Source organism: Thamnophis sirtalis, unplaced genomic scaffold (assembly GCF_051295495.1).
Source record: "Thamnophis sirtalis isolate CommonGarterSnake01/CBP01778 unplaced genomic scaffold, rThaSir2_p1.2 scaffold_3, whole genome shotgun sequence".
Taxonomy (NCBI): Eukaryota; Metazoa; Chordata; class Lepidosauria; order Squamata; family Natricidae; genus Thamnophis; species Thamnophis sirtalis.
In genome coordinates this window covers 149,737,712-149,754,125 of record NW_028261383.1, presented here as the reverse complement: position 1 = coordinate 149,754,125, position 16,414 = coordinate 149,737,712, and the positions used below count along the sequence as shown (strand labels likewise).

Genomic DNA, 16,414 nt, shown 5'->3' with positions numbered 1-16,414 from the left:
TTCCTTTTGAGTTCTTCTTTTCTTTTCTTTCTCTACTTTATATTACCATATTTTTTCAGACTATAAGACGTACTGGAGTATAAGACACACCATGATTTTGAAGAGGTAATTTTTTTTTTAAAAAAAGTTGCACTCTGCAGGGCTCCCAAACTCTTTGCATGCCTCGTTTTTTGCACAAAAGGGGGGGGGGGAATGCAGAGCTTTGGGAGGCTTGTAGAGTGCTCCTGGGGGGTGGGGAAATGAGCAAAAAATTGGCCATTTTTTGCAAAAGCAGCCCAGTTTTTGCAAAAAAAGGGGGGCATGCAGAGCTTTGGGAAGCTTGTAGAATACTCCTGGGGGCTGGGGGAGGGGAAACAAGCAAAAATGGCCCATGTTTTGCTCTTTCTTGCCCTCTCCATCCCCCAGGAGCACTTTGCAAGCCTCTCAAACCCTCTGCACGTTCATTTTGGCAAAGGGGGTGGGGTTTTGGTAGGCCCAAAATGCTATATTCAGTGTATAAGATGCAGCCAGATTTTCTCCCTCTTTTTGGGGGGGGAAAAGTGCGACTTATACTCCGAAAAATACAATAGTTTGTATTGGTTTAATCTTTAACACAAGTACATAACACACACACACACCACCAAACACACACAAAAATAAATTGGATCTTTGCTTGGTTTTCAGCAATCCTCGCTGCAAACTTGTATAGTAGGCCTGCACACAAGAACACTTTAGCGGTGGGATCCTTTTCCAGCCTCTTCCCTGAAAGAATGTTAAAATGCAAAGAGGGGGCAAAAAAATTAACTGAGAATCCATCACTGGAAGACTCTGCCAACGTAGGAGCAGAGAGGCAGCTTCACTGCTGCGTTGGTCAGAGGATAGCCGAAGTTCCCTTGAAAGTGGCCAGTTGCCAAGCTAAGCTGTGATGCTGCTTGTTTCCTAATCAGAGTTGAACAAACAAAGTGCTGATTGAGTCTAATGGTCCCTTTAATCTGCAAGCTGGGCGCTGACACTAGATTACAGTGTTTATAATTTACAGCTAATCATTCGTGTGGAAAAAGAAAAATGAAAACACTTCCAACTAGGCCAGTCAAAAACATCCCCATTAACAGGCCTGATTAGCGATTGTTTCTACACAGGGAGCCAAAGGCGAGGGTGGGGGGATGGCAGCCAGGGCTGGCTCCTTCCATTCTCTAACAGCAGCTGAGATTCCAGTTCCTTCAATAAAGCAATGAACTCAATGGCAGCGCCAGAAGTTACAGGTTTTTTCTTCAACAGGTGGGCAACCTGCAGATCCCCAAAGACTCCAGCTCCGGGCAATCCTTTTCTCTGTTGGCTTGGTCTGATGGAGGAATGGAGATGGCCCACTGCCATTTTGAAAGAACCAACGGCCCTCTGTGAACCCTGCCAGTTTTAATCTATTCAGCAAATCACAGCTGAGCAAATTATGCTCAACCCCTTGTATGAACTGTCCTAAGATTTTCTAGGCCACACAATTAGGATCTGTTCTTTGCAGGATCTCTGAGCAGATAAGAGTTGCTGGAGAGCTGTGAAAAGCTGGTTGTTATTCCACTCGTATATGTACAAGTTCTAACTTGGTCCACAGCACTGCAAAGAGAACTCTACAAATGTTTGCAAGACTGTGCAGGAAGCCGAATCCAGCATGAACTAACAAAGAGAGAGGGCCATCTTGTGAGATTTCAGCCACTGCTGATCAGATGGCCGACTGATACAGAAGGTTCCACCACAAAACCGCGGAGGACAAAATCGCGGTCGACGAAAGTGCGCATTTGACATCATCACAGCGCGACAAAAACATCGCGCTGTGATCGAAAAATGTAAAAATAAAGCGAAAACCTTACCCTAACCCCCCCAAACCTAACCCTAAACCTAACCCTTAACCTAACCCTAAATCTAACCCTAAACCTAACCCTTAACCTAACGCTAAACCTAACGCTAACCCTTAACCTAACGCTAAACGTAACCCTAACGCTCTAAACCTAAACCTAACCCTAACCCTAACCCTTAACCTAACCCTAACCCTAACCCTAAACCTAACCCTTACCTTTATGTGAATCGGCTTGCTTTAATTTTATTTTTATTTCAATTTTTAATTTTTTTCGTCGCGCTGTGATGACGTCAAACGCGCGCTTTCGTCAATCGCGCTTTTGTGGACCGCGGTTTTGACGGGTCACGGATACAGAAAACTGAGCAAAACACTTCCTTTCTTTATGGCAACACTTTGGCATGAAGGAGTGGAATAACTGTATCCATGTTCAGAGGGAATAAATCTCTGAATACCAGAGAGACCTTTGAATCCCAGTTGATGAGGGCCAGCAATGCCAGAGCGTTACTGACCCAGCGTCTGCATTACAGACTGCTAAAATGGCTGGACTCAATGGACATTTGGCCTGATCCAAAAAGGTAGCTAGCATAAGGCTCCCTGACAAAATGGCTGACCTGGTAGGTGTGGCCAGTGGTGAAATTCACTTTTTTTTTTACTACAGGTTCTGTGGGTGTGGTTTGGTGGGCGTGGCAGGGGAGGGATACTGCAGAATCCCCATTCCCTCCCCATTCTGGGGCCAGTCACAGGTGGCATTTGCCGATTCTCCAAACTACTCAACATTTTGCTACTGGTTCTCCAGAATCTGTTAGAACCTGCTGGATTTCACCCCTGGGTGTGGCCAGTCACAAAGCCACTTCTTGCAAACAAGACAAATTGCTCTGACAGCTCTCTGTAACCTCCCAGCATGCTTTCTATTTTACCCTTTTCTGAAGAGGTGGGCACACTGCCAGAAGCCGTTAAATGTTGCACATGAAGATGCTATTTCAGATATTTAAAATAGTTCTGTGACTAGCAGGAAAAAAACAAAACATCTGATTGTGTCTGGATCAGAGAGGATTGATTTCTGCTAGATTTCCATCCATTTTTGTAGAGCTCTCCTTTTGAACTTAGAATCTTATCTTACTTGCAACTTACAATGATATATAAACACCCTGCGGCAAAAATAAGTGGATAGTAATTTGCCTGAACCATGAGGTAAGGCCCTAGATTACCGCATCTTAACTCATTTCCATTTGGCTTTCCTTACCGTTCACAATGGTTCTTCGGGCTATCTCCCACAGGACCAGACCATAAGCCCAGATGTCTGTCCGCTTGAAGGATTCAAAACAGTCCATACGAATCTGTTCATCCAAAACCTCAGGTGCCATATAGCGTTTGGTGCCCACCCGTGGGTTGTTACCAATATCCAAATAATCATTACTCTGGGAATGCATGACTGCCAATCCTGAAAAAGAGGAACAATGCCACCATTATAAGGATGGTTGTCCTATTTTATTTTATTTTTTGTAACAAGAGGGCAATCCTACATCAGGAAGCTAAACATCAAAAGGGTCAGATTTAACTGGAAAAAAGGGAATTACACTGAGTTTAGGAGAATAGCTTAACTTTTGTGGCTTGTATAGCATTACAGAGAGAGCATATGCACTTTGGTTTAGTGGGCTGAATGTATATGTATGTGCCTTTGTCTATGGCATTCGACTTCACATGCACCACAACTCCTGTCTATTCTTTTACTATATTTGCACTTGGCTTTCTATGAAGTAAGAATCATGCTTCTTTTTTTTGGAGCTGAGAGGTGCCACTGTGGTTCACTCTGTAAACTCTGTTCTTATTGTGGCCTGCCAGTGGAGCTGGCAGCAGAGTCGGACAGTGAGAAAGTTGGGGAGGAACATGGAGGCTGGGGAAGGCTCAAACGAGGGGTGTGCTTCGGAGGCAGAGAAGGGGCTGAGGCTGTTTGGCAGTGATCAGGTGCCTACGGAGCTAGACAGCAGTGGGGCAGAGGAACAGCTAGAACTGTTAGATTCGTTTTAGATTCGTTTCAGGAGTGTGAAGATCTGTCCGTGAATCTCAGAGACTCTGTGCCCAGTCTTTCCTTGCACAGCACCTCATTTGGAAAATATTTACATGGCAGCTTTCCAAGATAGATAAGGTCTGTAGTCATAATTACTCCTTTGAAAGACTGTTTGCCAGGCCTTTGCTTAATGTGAATGAGAGGAATTCACATTCATTTGATAAAAGGAGCTTCGTCGGGACCAGGACTCTGCTTCATGCTTTTTGGGGAAGCCCAGGTCAAAACAGTTCTGCTGAGAAACTAATTAGGAATAAGGCTGACTGGGCTAGTCAATCAAATCTCTTTGGAATATCTGAATCAGGGATTCCCAAACTTTTTGCTATCATACCGCGCTTTAGTGTAACATTAATGTACACATCTCCCCTAAAAATCCAAACATCAAAATGAATACAAATGAATATTGAAAACAATGCAATGAAATTTTGGGAAAGGTGAATTTATTTTAACAATGTATCTAAAACAGTGTTCCTCAACTTTCTGGCTCCACAGATGACGGTGGCTGTGGCGGTGGGAGGAGGAGATGGTTTCACATGAACGCACACTGCTTACGCAAATAGAGCTTCCTGTGCCTCCCCACCACTTGCGTGGCGCAATTGCTATCAGGCCATGGACTGATAAGCGGTTCATGGACTGGGGTGTTGGGCCCCACTGATCTAAAATGTTCTTCACGTCTCCCTGGACTCTGTGTGCACTTCCCCGAGAGGGGAACACCGCACAATTTGGAAAACACTGGTCTAAACAGAAAGCTTAATCCCTGGGATTTGGTAAAAGCTAATATCTGAAGCCAGGAAACTTTGTCTCCCTGGTGTGAATGGCTCATTCTATTCCATCCCAGCAGGTCCCGGACTCACAAAAGATATTAAAGTAAAAAGACTAAAATACAATAAAATAAGAACATGCATGAAAAGAGGGTAAGAACAAGATAGGAACAATGTAGCATCCAATTTTTTTTACACCATACAACCAATATAATTAAATCAGATAAGGGCTGTAGTAAACAGGAAGTAGTTAAATTCTAAGCCCTCTGCTAGGAGCCTAATCAAGATTGTAACTTCCATCCCTACCTGTGTCACATTTTGTTCCTATATTTGTAGCAGAGGTGTATCATGCAGGCAGGGTGGGAAGTATATTGTTAAGCCAGGCTCCCCCAACCTAGCAGATATATAAATTTTGATTCCAGAATTCTCAGTGGGAATTCTGTGACGTTGCCCACACATCTGGAGGGCAACCAGATTGTAGAAGGCTATTAGGTTAATGCCTTAGAAGTTCTAAGGGGCAAATATAAGAACCCAGATTACTTCCCCTAGAAAGCTTTTCTGCCCTTAAGAAAAAGGTACACATCAGCACCTCTGCTTTGCCAAAAACATTTGCTCTAAAACCCACTCACCTAAATCAGCAATACAGCACTGCTTATTGTTCTTGACCAAGATATTCCTGCTTTTCAGATCCCGATGAGCAATGGCTGGCTTGCCCTGGGTGCCAAAGATCTCCACATGCAAGTGAACCAGCCCACAGATGATCGAGGTGGCCAAACGCAAGCAGGTCTCCACATCCAACACTGTGCATTGCAAGTAATCATAGAGGGAGCCATGCTCATGATAGTGGGTGATTAGCCAGAGTTGAGTACTTGAATTCCGTGATGTCATGTCTGATGCAATGAATCCTGTGGGCAGGGAAGGAGGATAAAGCTCAGCGTACATTGCCAAAGTACCAAAAGGGCCAAAGAAGCTATCAAAGTATGTATAAATTATGTTATGTTGTGTGTATGGGTAAATGAGACAGAGACTTTTAAATCTCTGAGCTTCTTCAGCTCTTTAAATCCCTCGTGCACATTTACTTAGCTTCATGGGTCTTAAAATGTGCGGCCTCCGATTGCTTGGCTAGGACGTCTTGGGACTGATACAGCTGCTGGATTTCTGCACTGTTTTCACTCACCTAAGATGTTGTCGTGCCTTAGCAGCACCGTGTTGTAAATCTCAGTCTCACGGAACCATGACTGCTCATCACGGGAAGAGAAAATCTTGACCGCCACATTCTCCCCATGCCAAATGCCACGCCACACTTCCCCATAGCGTCCTTTGCCTATTGTGGGGGAGAGGAACATAATTTTCAAACCTTTTCACTTGCCTTCATAAATGACTTCTTGCCTAAGCTGACTGATATTTCACATTCATATTAGATGTAATCTTAGTATTTAAATATGTGACGTACCATATTTTTCGGAGTATAAGATGCACCTTCCCCCCCCAAAAAGAGAGTAAAAATCTGGGTGCATCTTATACACTGAATACAGCATTTTGGGCCTCCTGAAACCCCTCTTCCTTCACAAAAATGGATGTGCAGAGGGTTTGGAAGGACTGCAAGGTGCTCCTGGGGGCTGGGGAAGGCAAAAACGAGTGAAAAACGGACTGTTTTTTGCCCATTTTTGCCGCCCCGGCCCCCAGGAGTACTCTGCAAGCCTTGTAAAGGCTATGCATGTCCTTTTTCTGGCAAAAATGGGCCTATTTTTGCTCATTTTTGCCCCCCCAGCCCCTAGGAGCACTTTGCAGGCCTCTCAAACTCTCTGCATGCCCCGTTTTTCACAAAAATGAGGTGTGCAAAGGATTTGGGAGGTCTGCAGAATGCAAAAACATTTTTTAAAAATTTACCTCTTCAAAATCTTGATGCATCTTATACTCCGGTGTATCTTATACTCTGAAAAATAAGGTACCTGACTCTTTTTTTTTTTTGCAGGAATTGACAGCAGTGAAAAATCCTTTGATCAATTTAATCAGCGATAGTTACTGATGAATAGTTGGCTATTATAGCCTGTTTTCCAAAACTGCCAGGGATAAATATGCAACCCATTCAAAATCTAAATACTTCTAAATGCTTGAGAACAAAACGTTTGGAGGATGATTGCTAGCAGAACGCAAAGTTTGTTTGTCAAATATTCCAAAACGTTTTGCTAGCAGAAAACTGGCAATAAGAGATATTTCCATGGAAAAATTAACAGATGACAAACAGCTCTTTCCTTGCCTAATGTTTACCCGTTAAGTTAAGAATTTTCTTCTCAGTATCTCAGAGTTAAGGCAGATCAGCCCAAGTGCAAGCTGGATCTCCATTTTTGGTTGGCTTGCAGATAACAGAAAGAAGCATGTTTAATGAAAGGGCTCAGAACTGAGTGATAAATCTTAGCATGTTTACGTGGAGCATCGATTAATGGAACAGAATAGTTCAGGCAGCAGGAAGACTACCCAGGGTTTGAATTTTTCCATGCGCAAATAATCCTTGCACATAAAAGAAGTCAGGCTATTTCTTTACTCGACTACAGAATCTGTTTTGCACCTCTGTGTTCTCATGATGTATTCTATATTCAGCAAGTGAGCTAATAAATTTCTGCTTTATAGTGGGATAATCCTGTCTGGAAGAAAAATGATATTTCTGTTTATAGGGGAACTTGGCCCGCTTCAAGGCTGTCTGTCTTCTCCCTCCTGCCAGCAACCTTCAGGGCAGCCTATAACCAAGATTAGAAGCTTTGGGAAAAGCAAATTAATTTCTGGTTATGAAATTAATATAGTGATGTCATGCAATCTTCACAGCTCTAGGTGAGATTTCTGAAGAGGAATCCTTAGAGATAAGGAGGTAGCTGAGCAGATTCACCCCATTACAAATATATTATTATTACGGCTGGTGACGCAGCTAGCCAGATGCTTAGATTGGATTTCACATTTGTCCATGAAGTTCTCCCAATGACCTGGGATAGCCAGATGCTGTTATTTAATAATATTAAAGATATTGTTGCATGATGTTATATGCTGTTCCAGGCAGCGGTGAAATCCTCTGAAGTCGGGTACCGGTTCGGTGAGTCTGCTACCGAGTGTGCGCTTTGCACCTGAGGCATGCCCACCCAGCGCTGAAAAAGGAACATTTTGAAGCCTTCCGAGTCTGCAAAGGCAAGTTGAATAGTGGGGGGGGGGGGAATCCTCTTTGCCACGTGATTTAGATTAGCTAGAAATCAGGAAATTTGATGATTCTAGCTAATATAAATTGCATGTCACAGCTGATAGTCGGAAATACTAGTTCGAGCCAACCAGTAGCATTTTTTTTACTACTGGTTCAGGCGAACCGGTCCGAACCGGTAGCATTTCACCCCTGGTTCCAGGTCAACCAGCCTTTTACAATTGGCTGAAGGTAATTTTGTCATGGTGATGGTATCATCCTCCTCCTCATCATCATCCAGAATTATACAACATGCAATAAAATGTGGATGGGAGGTTACTAACAATACTGAATTTTTCTTTTTTGCAAATTGAGGGTGGGGTCTCTCAGAGTTTAATTGCTTCAAGAGCCACGGTGATGCAGTGGTTAGAATGCACTACTGCAGTCTAACTCACTGCTCACTCTAGGAATTTGAATCTCACCATGCTCAAGGTTGACTTTGCCTTCCCGACATCCAAGGTTGGTAAAATGGGGACCCAGATTGTTGAGAGCAATAGGCTGACTCTGTAAACCACTTAGAGGGGACTGTAAAGCACTGTGAAGTGGTATATAAGTCTAAGTGCTATTGCTATTGCTTCATAATCTACAGTCTGTAGGCTCAAAGCACTTTATAGGGATTGTGCGTAGAAAGAGTGCTGCGTGTGGAAGTGTTCTGAAAGTGCAAGCCAGAGACACAAATATGCCTCATGAATAAAGAGATGGCTCAAATCTGTATGTTTTATCAGAGAACTGGAATATGTATTCTTGTTTCCAACTAGTTCAGCAGTCCTCTGCCTGTGAGAATTCAGACGTTTCTTTCTCTCCTTAGCTTACCAACGCATTCAACCAAGGTGATCTGCCGAGCCACCGTTCTTTGGACTAGAAAGGGCAGCCCAGAGCCGCTTCCAGTAGTGCAGTCATCATTCAGCAAGACCTAAATAGAAATCAAACATGGGAAGAATTTTAGAGGAATAGATGGAGAGGTATATTTTGGTGAGAGTAATAAGCACGCCAAGCCTGCTTCTGGAATTTCCAACTCCTTAGTAAATTGCACTCTGCACCGCATGCCCATGAAGGAAAGCTGGTATGTGTGTGTGTGTGTTTGGCAGCATTATGTGACAATTGCTTCCATCACAGGAATGTAGTGGGAACTTTCTCATGCAACTGTTAAGTTAATGACATGGTTGTTAAGTGAATCTGACTTCCCCATTGACTTTGCTTGTCAAAAGGTTGCAAAAGAAGGTCACATGACTCCAGGACACTGCAACCATCATAAATATGAACCAGTTTCCAAGTGAATTTTGATCATGCGACCTTGTGTATGCGTACAACAGTCGTTAGTGTGAAAAACGGTAATAAATCACTTTTTTCAATGCCCTTGTAACTAAATGAACTGCTGTACCTGTAATTCTTTTACAATGTTCAGTTGGGCTGGAAAGAATAAAAATCAAGCTCTAACACCAGCCAGAAATTATTCTAATGCACCTTTGTCATTTTGGTTTAGCTTGATTTAGCTTGCCATCTCAGAAAACTTCTCCTCCATAGTTTTATACCGATGTTACTTTGAAAGAAAGTTTAGTGGATCTCTAGGATCCTTCGTATGGGGGAAGGCAACAGGGCTAACAATTATGTTAGGCCTGCATTTATATTCCTTTTAGAATTTTGGCCTGCCACACTTTCTCTTATTTCATTATGCTGTTTCATTAGTATAGTCGATGGGAGGGGGGAATAGAAGGAGTAGGATTGTGGAATGTATTGTTTTTCATTCTTTACTAAGGCAAGCAACTAACCACAGTGGCATTGAATGCCCTTCCTAATGCAGACTTACTTCTAAGGTGCTGTCCCCAGCCAGAGAGTTCTTCAGCATAAAATCCACATCGCCCAGTTCATTAGACCCAAATGGCATATGTCTCCGCCGGCTTTGGGCCCACTTCCAGACAAAGAGACCAACTAATATCATGAGAATCAAAACAGCAAACAATGGAACCAGGACCATCAAGAGAAGGTTCTTCAAAGGTAGATCCTCTTCAATCGGACTGTCATCTGATTGGAAGAAGAATCCATTTAGTTACTACGGCTTTTTATAAAAAATAAAACTTTATTAAATTTCAAAAAAAATATACAAAATACTGTACAAAAAAAAAAGAAATTAGAGGGAGAAGAAGGAAAGGACAGGGAAAAAAGCAAAATTGGAGAATGCTGACAAGAAAGGAAAAAAGCTGTAGAAAAAAGTAATTCCTGACTTTTTTGGGTATAGATGCAAACGTAAAATACAGTGACCCTTTGAGTTAGAATCAACCATAACACTTGGTACTTTTATAGCCATAAACAAGTCCAATAATCAAATCCCAGTGTTAAAGTTGGATACTACTGCTTTTCTGATGGCATTGGGTCCTATTGGCTAACCATGTATGGCTTCCCAGTTATTCTGAACAAATAGAAATATCTCTCTGGGAAGGAGGCATCAGAATTTCTTTACTCCATAACTCAAGGATGCCATACAGTCTTCGAATTTTCATTTCCTCTGACAATATAATTAACAAGAAAGAGCATTAATATGGTGTCTTGTTGCTAGTTGAAAAGTAGTGTCCGACCCATTGCAACCTCTTAGACAACATTCCTCCAGGGCTTCCTGTCCTCTACCATCCTCTGGAGTCCATTTAAGCTCATGCCTACTGCTTCGGTGACTCCATCCAGCCACCTCATTCTCTGTCATCCCCTTTTTCTTTTGCCCATAATCTTTCCCAGCATTAGGCTCTTCTCCAGTGAGTCCTTTCTTCTCATTAGGTGGCCAAAATATTTGAGTTTCATCTTCAGGATCTGCCCTTCTAAAGAGCAGTCAGGGTTCATCTCTTCTAGGACTGACCGGTTTGATCGCTTTGCAGTCCAAGGGACTTGCAGGAGTCTTCTCCAGCACCAGAGTTCAAAGGCCTCCATTCTTTGGCGCTCAGCCTTCCTTATGGTCCAACTTTCATAGCCATACATTGCAACTGGGAAAACCATGGCCTTGACTATATGCACTTTTGTTGGTAGGGTGATGTCTCTGCTTTTTAGTATGCTAATATAGTGTCTAGAGATAATTAAAATGATGCACAATTAGGGAACTAGGTATGTCTAGCCTAACAAAGAGAACAAGACATGTTATCTGTCTTCCAGTATTTGAAGGGCTGCCAGAGAGAAAAGGACAAGATCAACTTATTCTCCAAAGCAGTTGAGGGTAGGACAAGAAACATTGTCCTCTTTACATCTCTTTAACCAGAAGCTGGTTAAAGAGAGATCCAACCTAGAACTAAAGAGAAATTTCCTGTCAGTGAGAACAAGTAATCAATGAGAAAGCTTGCCTCCTGGAGTTGTAGGTGCTCCATCACTGGAGGTTTTCAAGAAAAGATTGGACAGCTGTTTGTCTGAGGTGGTGTAAAGCGTCCTGCCTTGGGCAGGGACCAGAACACCTGCAAGGTCCCATCTAGTCCTATGATTCTAAAAAGTGTGGAAAGCTTAGCACCTAAAGCAGCCTCTTCACCTTATTGCAAACCTAACTTCTGCACAAAACCCAAACCATCAAGAGATAACTATGGTGAGTAACAATCCAATTTAAAAAGAAAGCAGAATCATAACAATAATTGGGTTGATTAGCTAATCCATTTGTAATGGCAAAAACAGGGTCTGCCTTTCTACTTACGTAAGAATAGGAGACAATTGCCTTTTTGTCCAGAAGAAGAAAGGTTTTATTGGATGCATCCAAGAGATCAGCAGATTTGCACCTAACTGATCTGATCTTAGGTACATTTTGACAGAGGTTTTATACCTTTGAAATGGTTATTACAAATCATACAGACGTCATATAGGCGTGCACTAATACAGGTCATCTCTTCACCTAAATCAGCACAAAGTTATTTCGGGTAAAATTACAAATATTTAAGGAAAATTACAATACATGATTCCCAAACCACAATAGGGAAGTAAAGTGAAGCTAAAAGAGAAGTGAATCTTGGCTATTCATGCAGAAAAAGGAAAATGTCAGAATGTCACCTAGATATATTGCTAAAAATATGGTTAACCTATAGCTTGTTTACGAAATGAACTTTGTCTTAGCATGAGCTGTGCCTATGACTAAGATTTGTGGTTAAGTTTTCTCTCCTACTTGCGAAAAGCGTTTCCTGCGTTTCAATCAAAATAGCATGTTCCTTGTTCTTGTTCGTTAGGTGAAAGAGCATACACAGAGTTTTGATTTTGCAGTTTTAAGACAAGTAGCCTGATTAAGTATTTAGGGGTTCAATGGTGGACCCCATGCTGTTTCATTCCCCCCTGTTGAAACTTCACCCAATCCTAAGATTATTGGGGAGTTTCATAAGTATCAGGCTCCCTATTGCCTATAAGTCCCACATACTCATGTTCCTCTCCTGTGTGTCCCATCAGCGTTAGGACTTTGGCAGTGGCCCGTTTTTCCACTAGGAGAGATAAAGTACTGCTGATAGCACGAACAAAAAGAGGCATAAGGCAGGGGATAATTATGCATCCTGCTGCAATCAGGCCAATGAAAGTAATGATAGCCTGCCATCCGGGCAATTTTGACAACCAAGAACTAAAATATGAGGCGAGATTCAACCCTTTCCATTCTTGTCCTGGGAAATGAGTGAGCTGTCTCATTTCCGTAGTCAGCTGTTTAATAACACTCCCAGTTTCATCAATTTGAAGGCAACAATTTGATAAGTTGAACTTCCCACATACTCCCCCTTCTCTTGCGAGGAGGTAATCGAGAGCCAATCGATTTTGGTATACTGCAGTACGAAGTTTGTCCGTGGCAGTGGAGAGAATATTCAAGGATTTGTCAATTCTCTCCCCAGCCAGGTCCAACACTGCCTGTAACCTCATGATCCGGTTTATCATGTAGATCGGGGTGCGGTATCCCCAAGACCCATCCTCAGCCCATGTGGCTCTTCCATACGTGCATACAATTCTCTCTGAACTCCATGTATCTGATTTCTCATATTCAGCAAGTTCCTTGCAAGGAAAGTTAGAGAAAGCTGTGTTCACCTCTCTTTTCTGACGAATGGGATCAATTGAGTCATATACCGGAACTCCTAACACTTGTCGTGATTGGAGAGGTAATAAAAAGAAAGAAGGTTTTATCCATCCAAGAACACAGGATCCCGCCCAGTCTGCAGGAAGAATTTCATAGGCAAGTGTGCCACAAATCCAATACATGTTCTCAGGGGCTTCCCATGGGCCAGATGAATACTGGGGCTCCTTTAGGTATGGTAAAAGTGAGAGATCAAATTTTGTGGGTTGAGAGAGATTTGATGGTGATGACCACTTGGTATAAGTATCATCCCATTCCCCTAAACAAATTAGATGACCCACAGGGTATGATCCATTTCGAGAGAAACAGCTGTGGCCCACCAAATTTGTAGTTAGGGTCCAAACAATACCTGTATGCTGTGTTCGTTGAGCAAGGTTGCCTTTTTGGGTCATATTGTTATATACCTCTGGGGTTGCTTCGAGAGCTTCCCATGGCCACTTTTCTCCCATGTTAGTTCCTCCACAAACAAAACAATTTTTAACAGTTAAAGCTTTTGCTACTTCTTCAGCCATTTCTACAAACAAATTCACCGCCTTAGGGCTAAGAGGAAGAGGTTCCTCTAGTTTCCTAAGGTTATCATATACAGACCATCCTAATGATTTTACCTCCCCTTCCTTCAAAGTTTCCACCCTTATTGTAATATACGCCAGTGGGTCAGCCCCATCGCCATCAATGCCTATCCCATAGCTTTCTTCCTCTGGGTGATCTCGGGACACTTCAAAAGCAACTGAGTTTGAATTATGGAGGCTGCGAAAATTGGAAATATATGGACATCCCAGATGAGGAGAAGTAGGATACCCTCCTCCAGTATGTTGACAAACACAATCCCATCCTCTGCACGGGTTTCTTTCATCCATGCGATCTGCACAAGGAGAATACGAATCCCGACTTGGATTCTTACATCCTTGGCAATAGACATGGGATCGGGGACAGAGATACTTATGATTGTGGTAATAAGTTTGTCTCCATCCCTGACTTCCACAGCTTCTGTATGCCACCCTATCCATTGCAGCACATACACCAAATGATACGGTGATGGGCTTTTGTCCTTGTTTCAAAGCAGTAACTGTTGTGAGGTGGTAAAGCTGGGATTCCTTGGGGTTGTCAAGTAGGGCCAGGCCGGCCCATACACTGACCTTGAGGCGAACTGGAGTGGTGGGCTGATAACAAACAAGCCGGTTCTTCTGAATGCAATAGTTATACATGGTACCGTTAGATACACATGTCTTTTTCTGAGGGGTGCAGTCCACTGGGGCCTGAGTGTGGTAGATCATTGTAACAATGGTACGAGCTCCCACCTTAGCTTTTGTAAGACATGGGCCACACTCATCCAGCCCTGGTGTTGCAGGCAGATAACATACCACCCCTTCAGATCCCTCACATTGACTATAGAGACGGGGCTGCTTCCTTCCAAAAGTGCAATTTGGAAGATTGAAGTTCTGACAGGATTTTGGTTTTCCCATTTTGAACTTTAAGGTATTTCCCATTGTTCCTACTAGGCATTCAGTGCATTCCAATGGGGCAGGGGTTACAGGTCCCTTCCCATCTAATCCATCCTTCCCATCTTTTGGAAGAACAAGTGTAGGATGGAGGTTCCTACCTGGTTGCAAGAGCGGTTCCAGAACCACCATCCCTCTTCCTTCTGCAGTCAATGAGACTGTTGCCGTTCGGCTTACAATCTCACCAATTGTTACAGCTCGGCACTGGTATGATTCTGAGTAATTAGAACGAGTAATCCAGACCTTCAAGTAACTAGATTTCTCATCATAGTTACGTATTACGCCCATGTGCCGAGTCTTGCTCAGTACCTGAGGTTCCATACTTGACAAATTCTCTTCACCTGACCACCATTGCAACAACCACACATGTTTCACCTTTCCTATGATTTTACAATATATCCTCACCATGATCGGAAGCTGATCATTCGTTATGTCATACTTCATGTCCAAACCAAAATCAAGGGGGGTCCGCTTACCCCGAGTCCTTGTCCTTTCTGGATAGGGCTCTGGGTATGGTCTCTGAACAGGCCTCAAAGTATGGCACATTATGGTTGAATTATAGTATTCACTTGGTGCCCAAGTAGCATTAGGATCCAATCTACATTGCCAATAGTTCCCTGATCCCTCGGAACAGGGAGATAACCCTTCCTCTGGATAACAATCCACTATCCAGCGTTTTACATAGGCAAAACCCAGTCCCTGTGTACTCGGGACTTTATAGAAACAATGCTTACAAAGAGGAAAAGGTCCTGGTCCCATTTTCTCTAGCAGTGGTTCAGAAGTTTCTTTTACAGGGGAGTCATTTTTCACCGTGAGGGCCCTGACACCTGGTGTTTGTTGGGTGCTCTCCTCCCTCATATATGGTGGCTGCGGAGTACTCCCACTAACCTCATTCCCCCCTGTAGGACATGGGTTTTCATAATCAGGTGGAATCTCCCATGTCAGCACTGGCGGTGCCCCTTGAGCAATCTTATTTTTCATAGCAGCATAGAAATAGAGAAAGTTAAGAAGAACAGAAACGGCCAAGAGAAAAATCACGACTAAGATTGCTGGGATCAGACCATTCCTAATGCATGCAGTCTGGCGTAGACGGCGGTTGGTTTCCATGGTTGGTTCTCCTTGTTGGACGGGGACGAAGATTCCACGGAAGACGCGATGCGTTGCCTGTGCGATGGGTGTCGGCGGCACCTGGAGCGACACCTGCAGAGGGTTCTTCACCACCTGGCCGTAGAGCGATTGCCTCCGGTGAATCAGCAGGCGAGGTGGCTTCCTCCTTCCGTCTTCTCCTGTTGGCAGGGTGTAGAGGCTGGACAGAGTCCTTGGAAACAGTCTCGCACGAGGTTGCAGCCAATTTCAGGCGTGTCCAATGGATCCAGGGCTTAATTTCAGCTACCTTAACAGCAAGGGGAGAACAAATAACAACAGTATACGGTCCACACCATCTGGCTTCCAAAGGCACCTTTTTCCAGTCTTTTACCCAGACCTCCTGTCCTGGGCGGAAATTATGTACTGGAGTTACAATCACATGTGGACGACATGACAGCACATATTTTTGTAATTGGTGGACAACAGTATTCAAAGCTTGCAACTGTTTGATCTTCACTGTGTCTGCCACTTGAGTAGTAGGCAACATCTGCGGACTAACCAAATTAGGAACCCTTCCATACATTAACTCATATGGTGAGACACCCAACTCCCCTGTGGGTGCGCACCTCACGGCTAGCAACGCCATGCTGAGGGCATCTGGCCATTTTAGATGAGTTTCTTGACAAATTTTAGCCAATTTATTCTTTATAGTCCTATTGGTCCTTTCCACGATGCCCGCCGATTGGGCGTGGAAAGAACAGTGCAACTTCCAGGTAATCCCCAATACCTGAGCAACCTTCTGAGTGGCTGCATGAATGAACTCAGGCCCATTATCTGAAGAGATACGTGAGGGCAACCCATATCTTGGAATAATTACATTTAACAGAGTTCGA

The 16,414-nt window shown here is 43.4% G+C and overlaps 1 protein-coding gene across 1 annotated transcript in view; it reads right to left on the bottom strand.

Moving 5' to 3' along the window:
* Positions 1 to 16,414, bottom strand: part of ACVRL1 (activin A receptor like type 1) — a 63,510-nt gene that overhangs the window by 23,373 nt on the left and 23,723 nt on the right. Inside the window, exons 4-8 of the mRNA XM_087710383.1 lie at positions 9,685 to 9,899; positions 8,691 to 8,790; positions 5,832 to 5,978; positions 5,284 to 5,559; positions 3,072 to 3,269 (exon numbers count right to left, since the gene is read on the bottom strand). Coding sequence (XP_087566509.1) covers positions 3,072 to 3,269; positions 5,284 to 5,559; positions 5,832 to 5,978; positions 8,691 to 8,790; positions 9,685 to 9,899 — 936 coding nt within the window. The remainder of the gene's footprint in view (positions 1 to 3,071; positions 3,270 to 5,283; positions 5,560 to 5,831; positions 5,979 to 8,690; positions 8,791 to 9,684; positions 9,900 to 16,414) is intronic.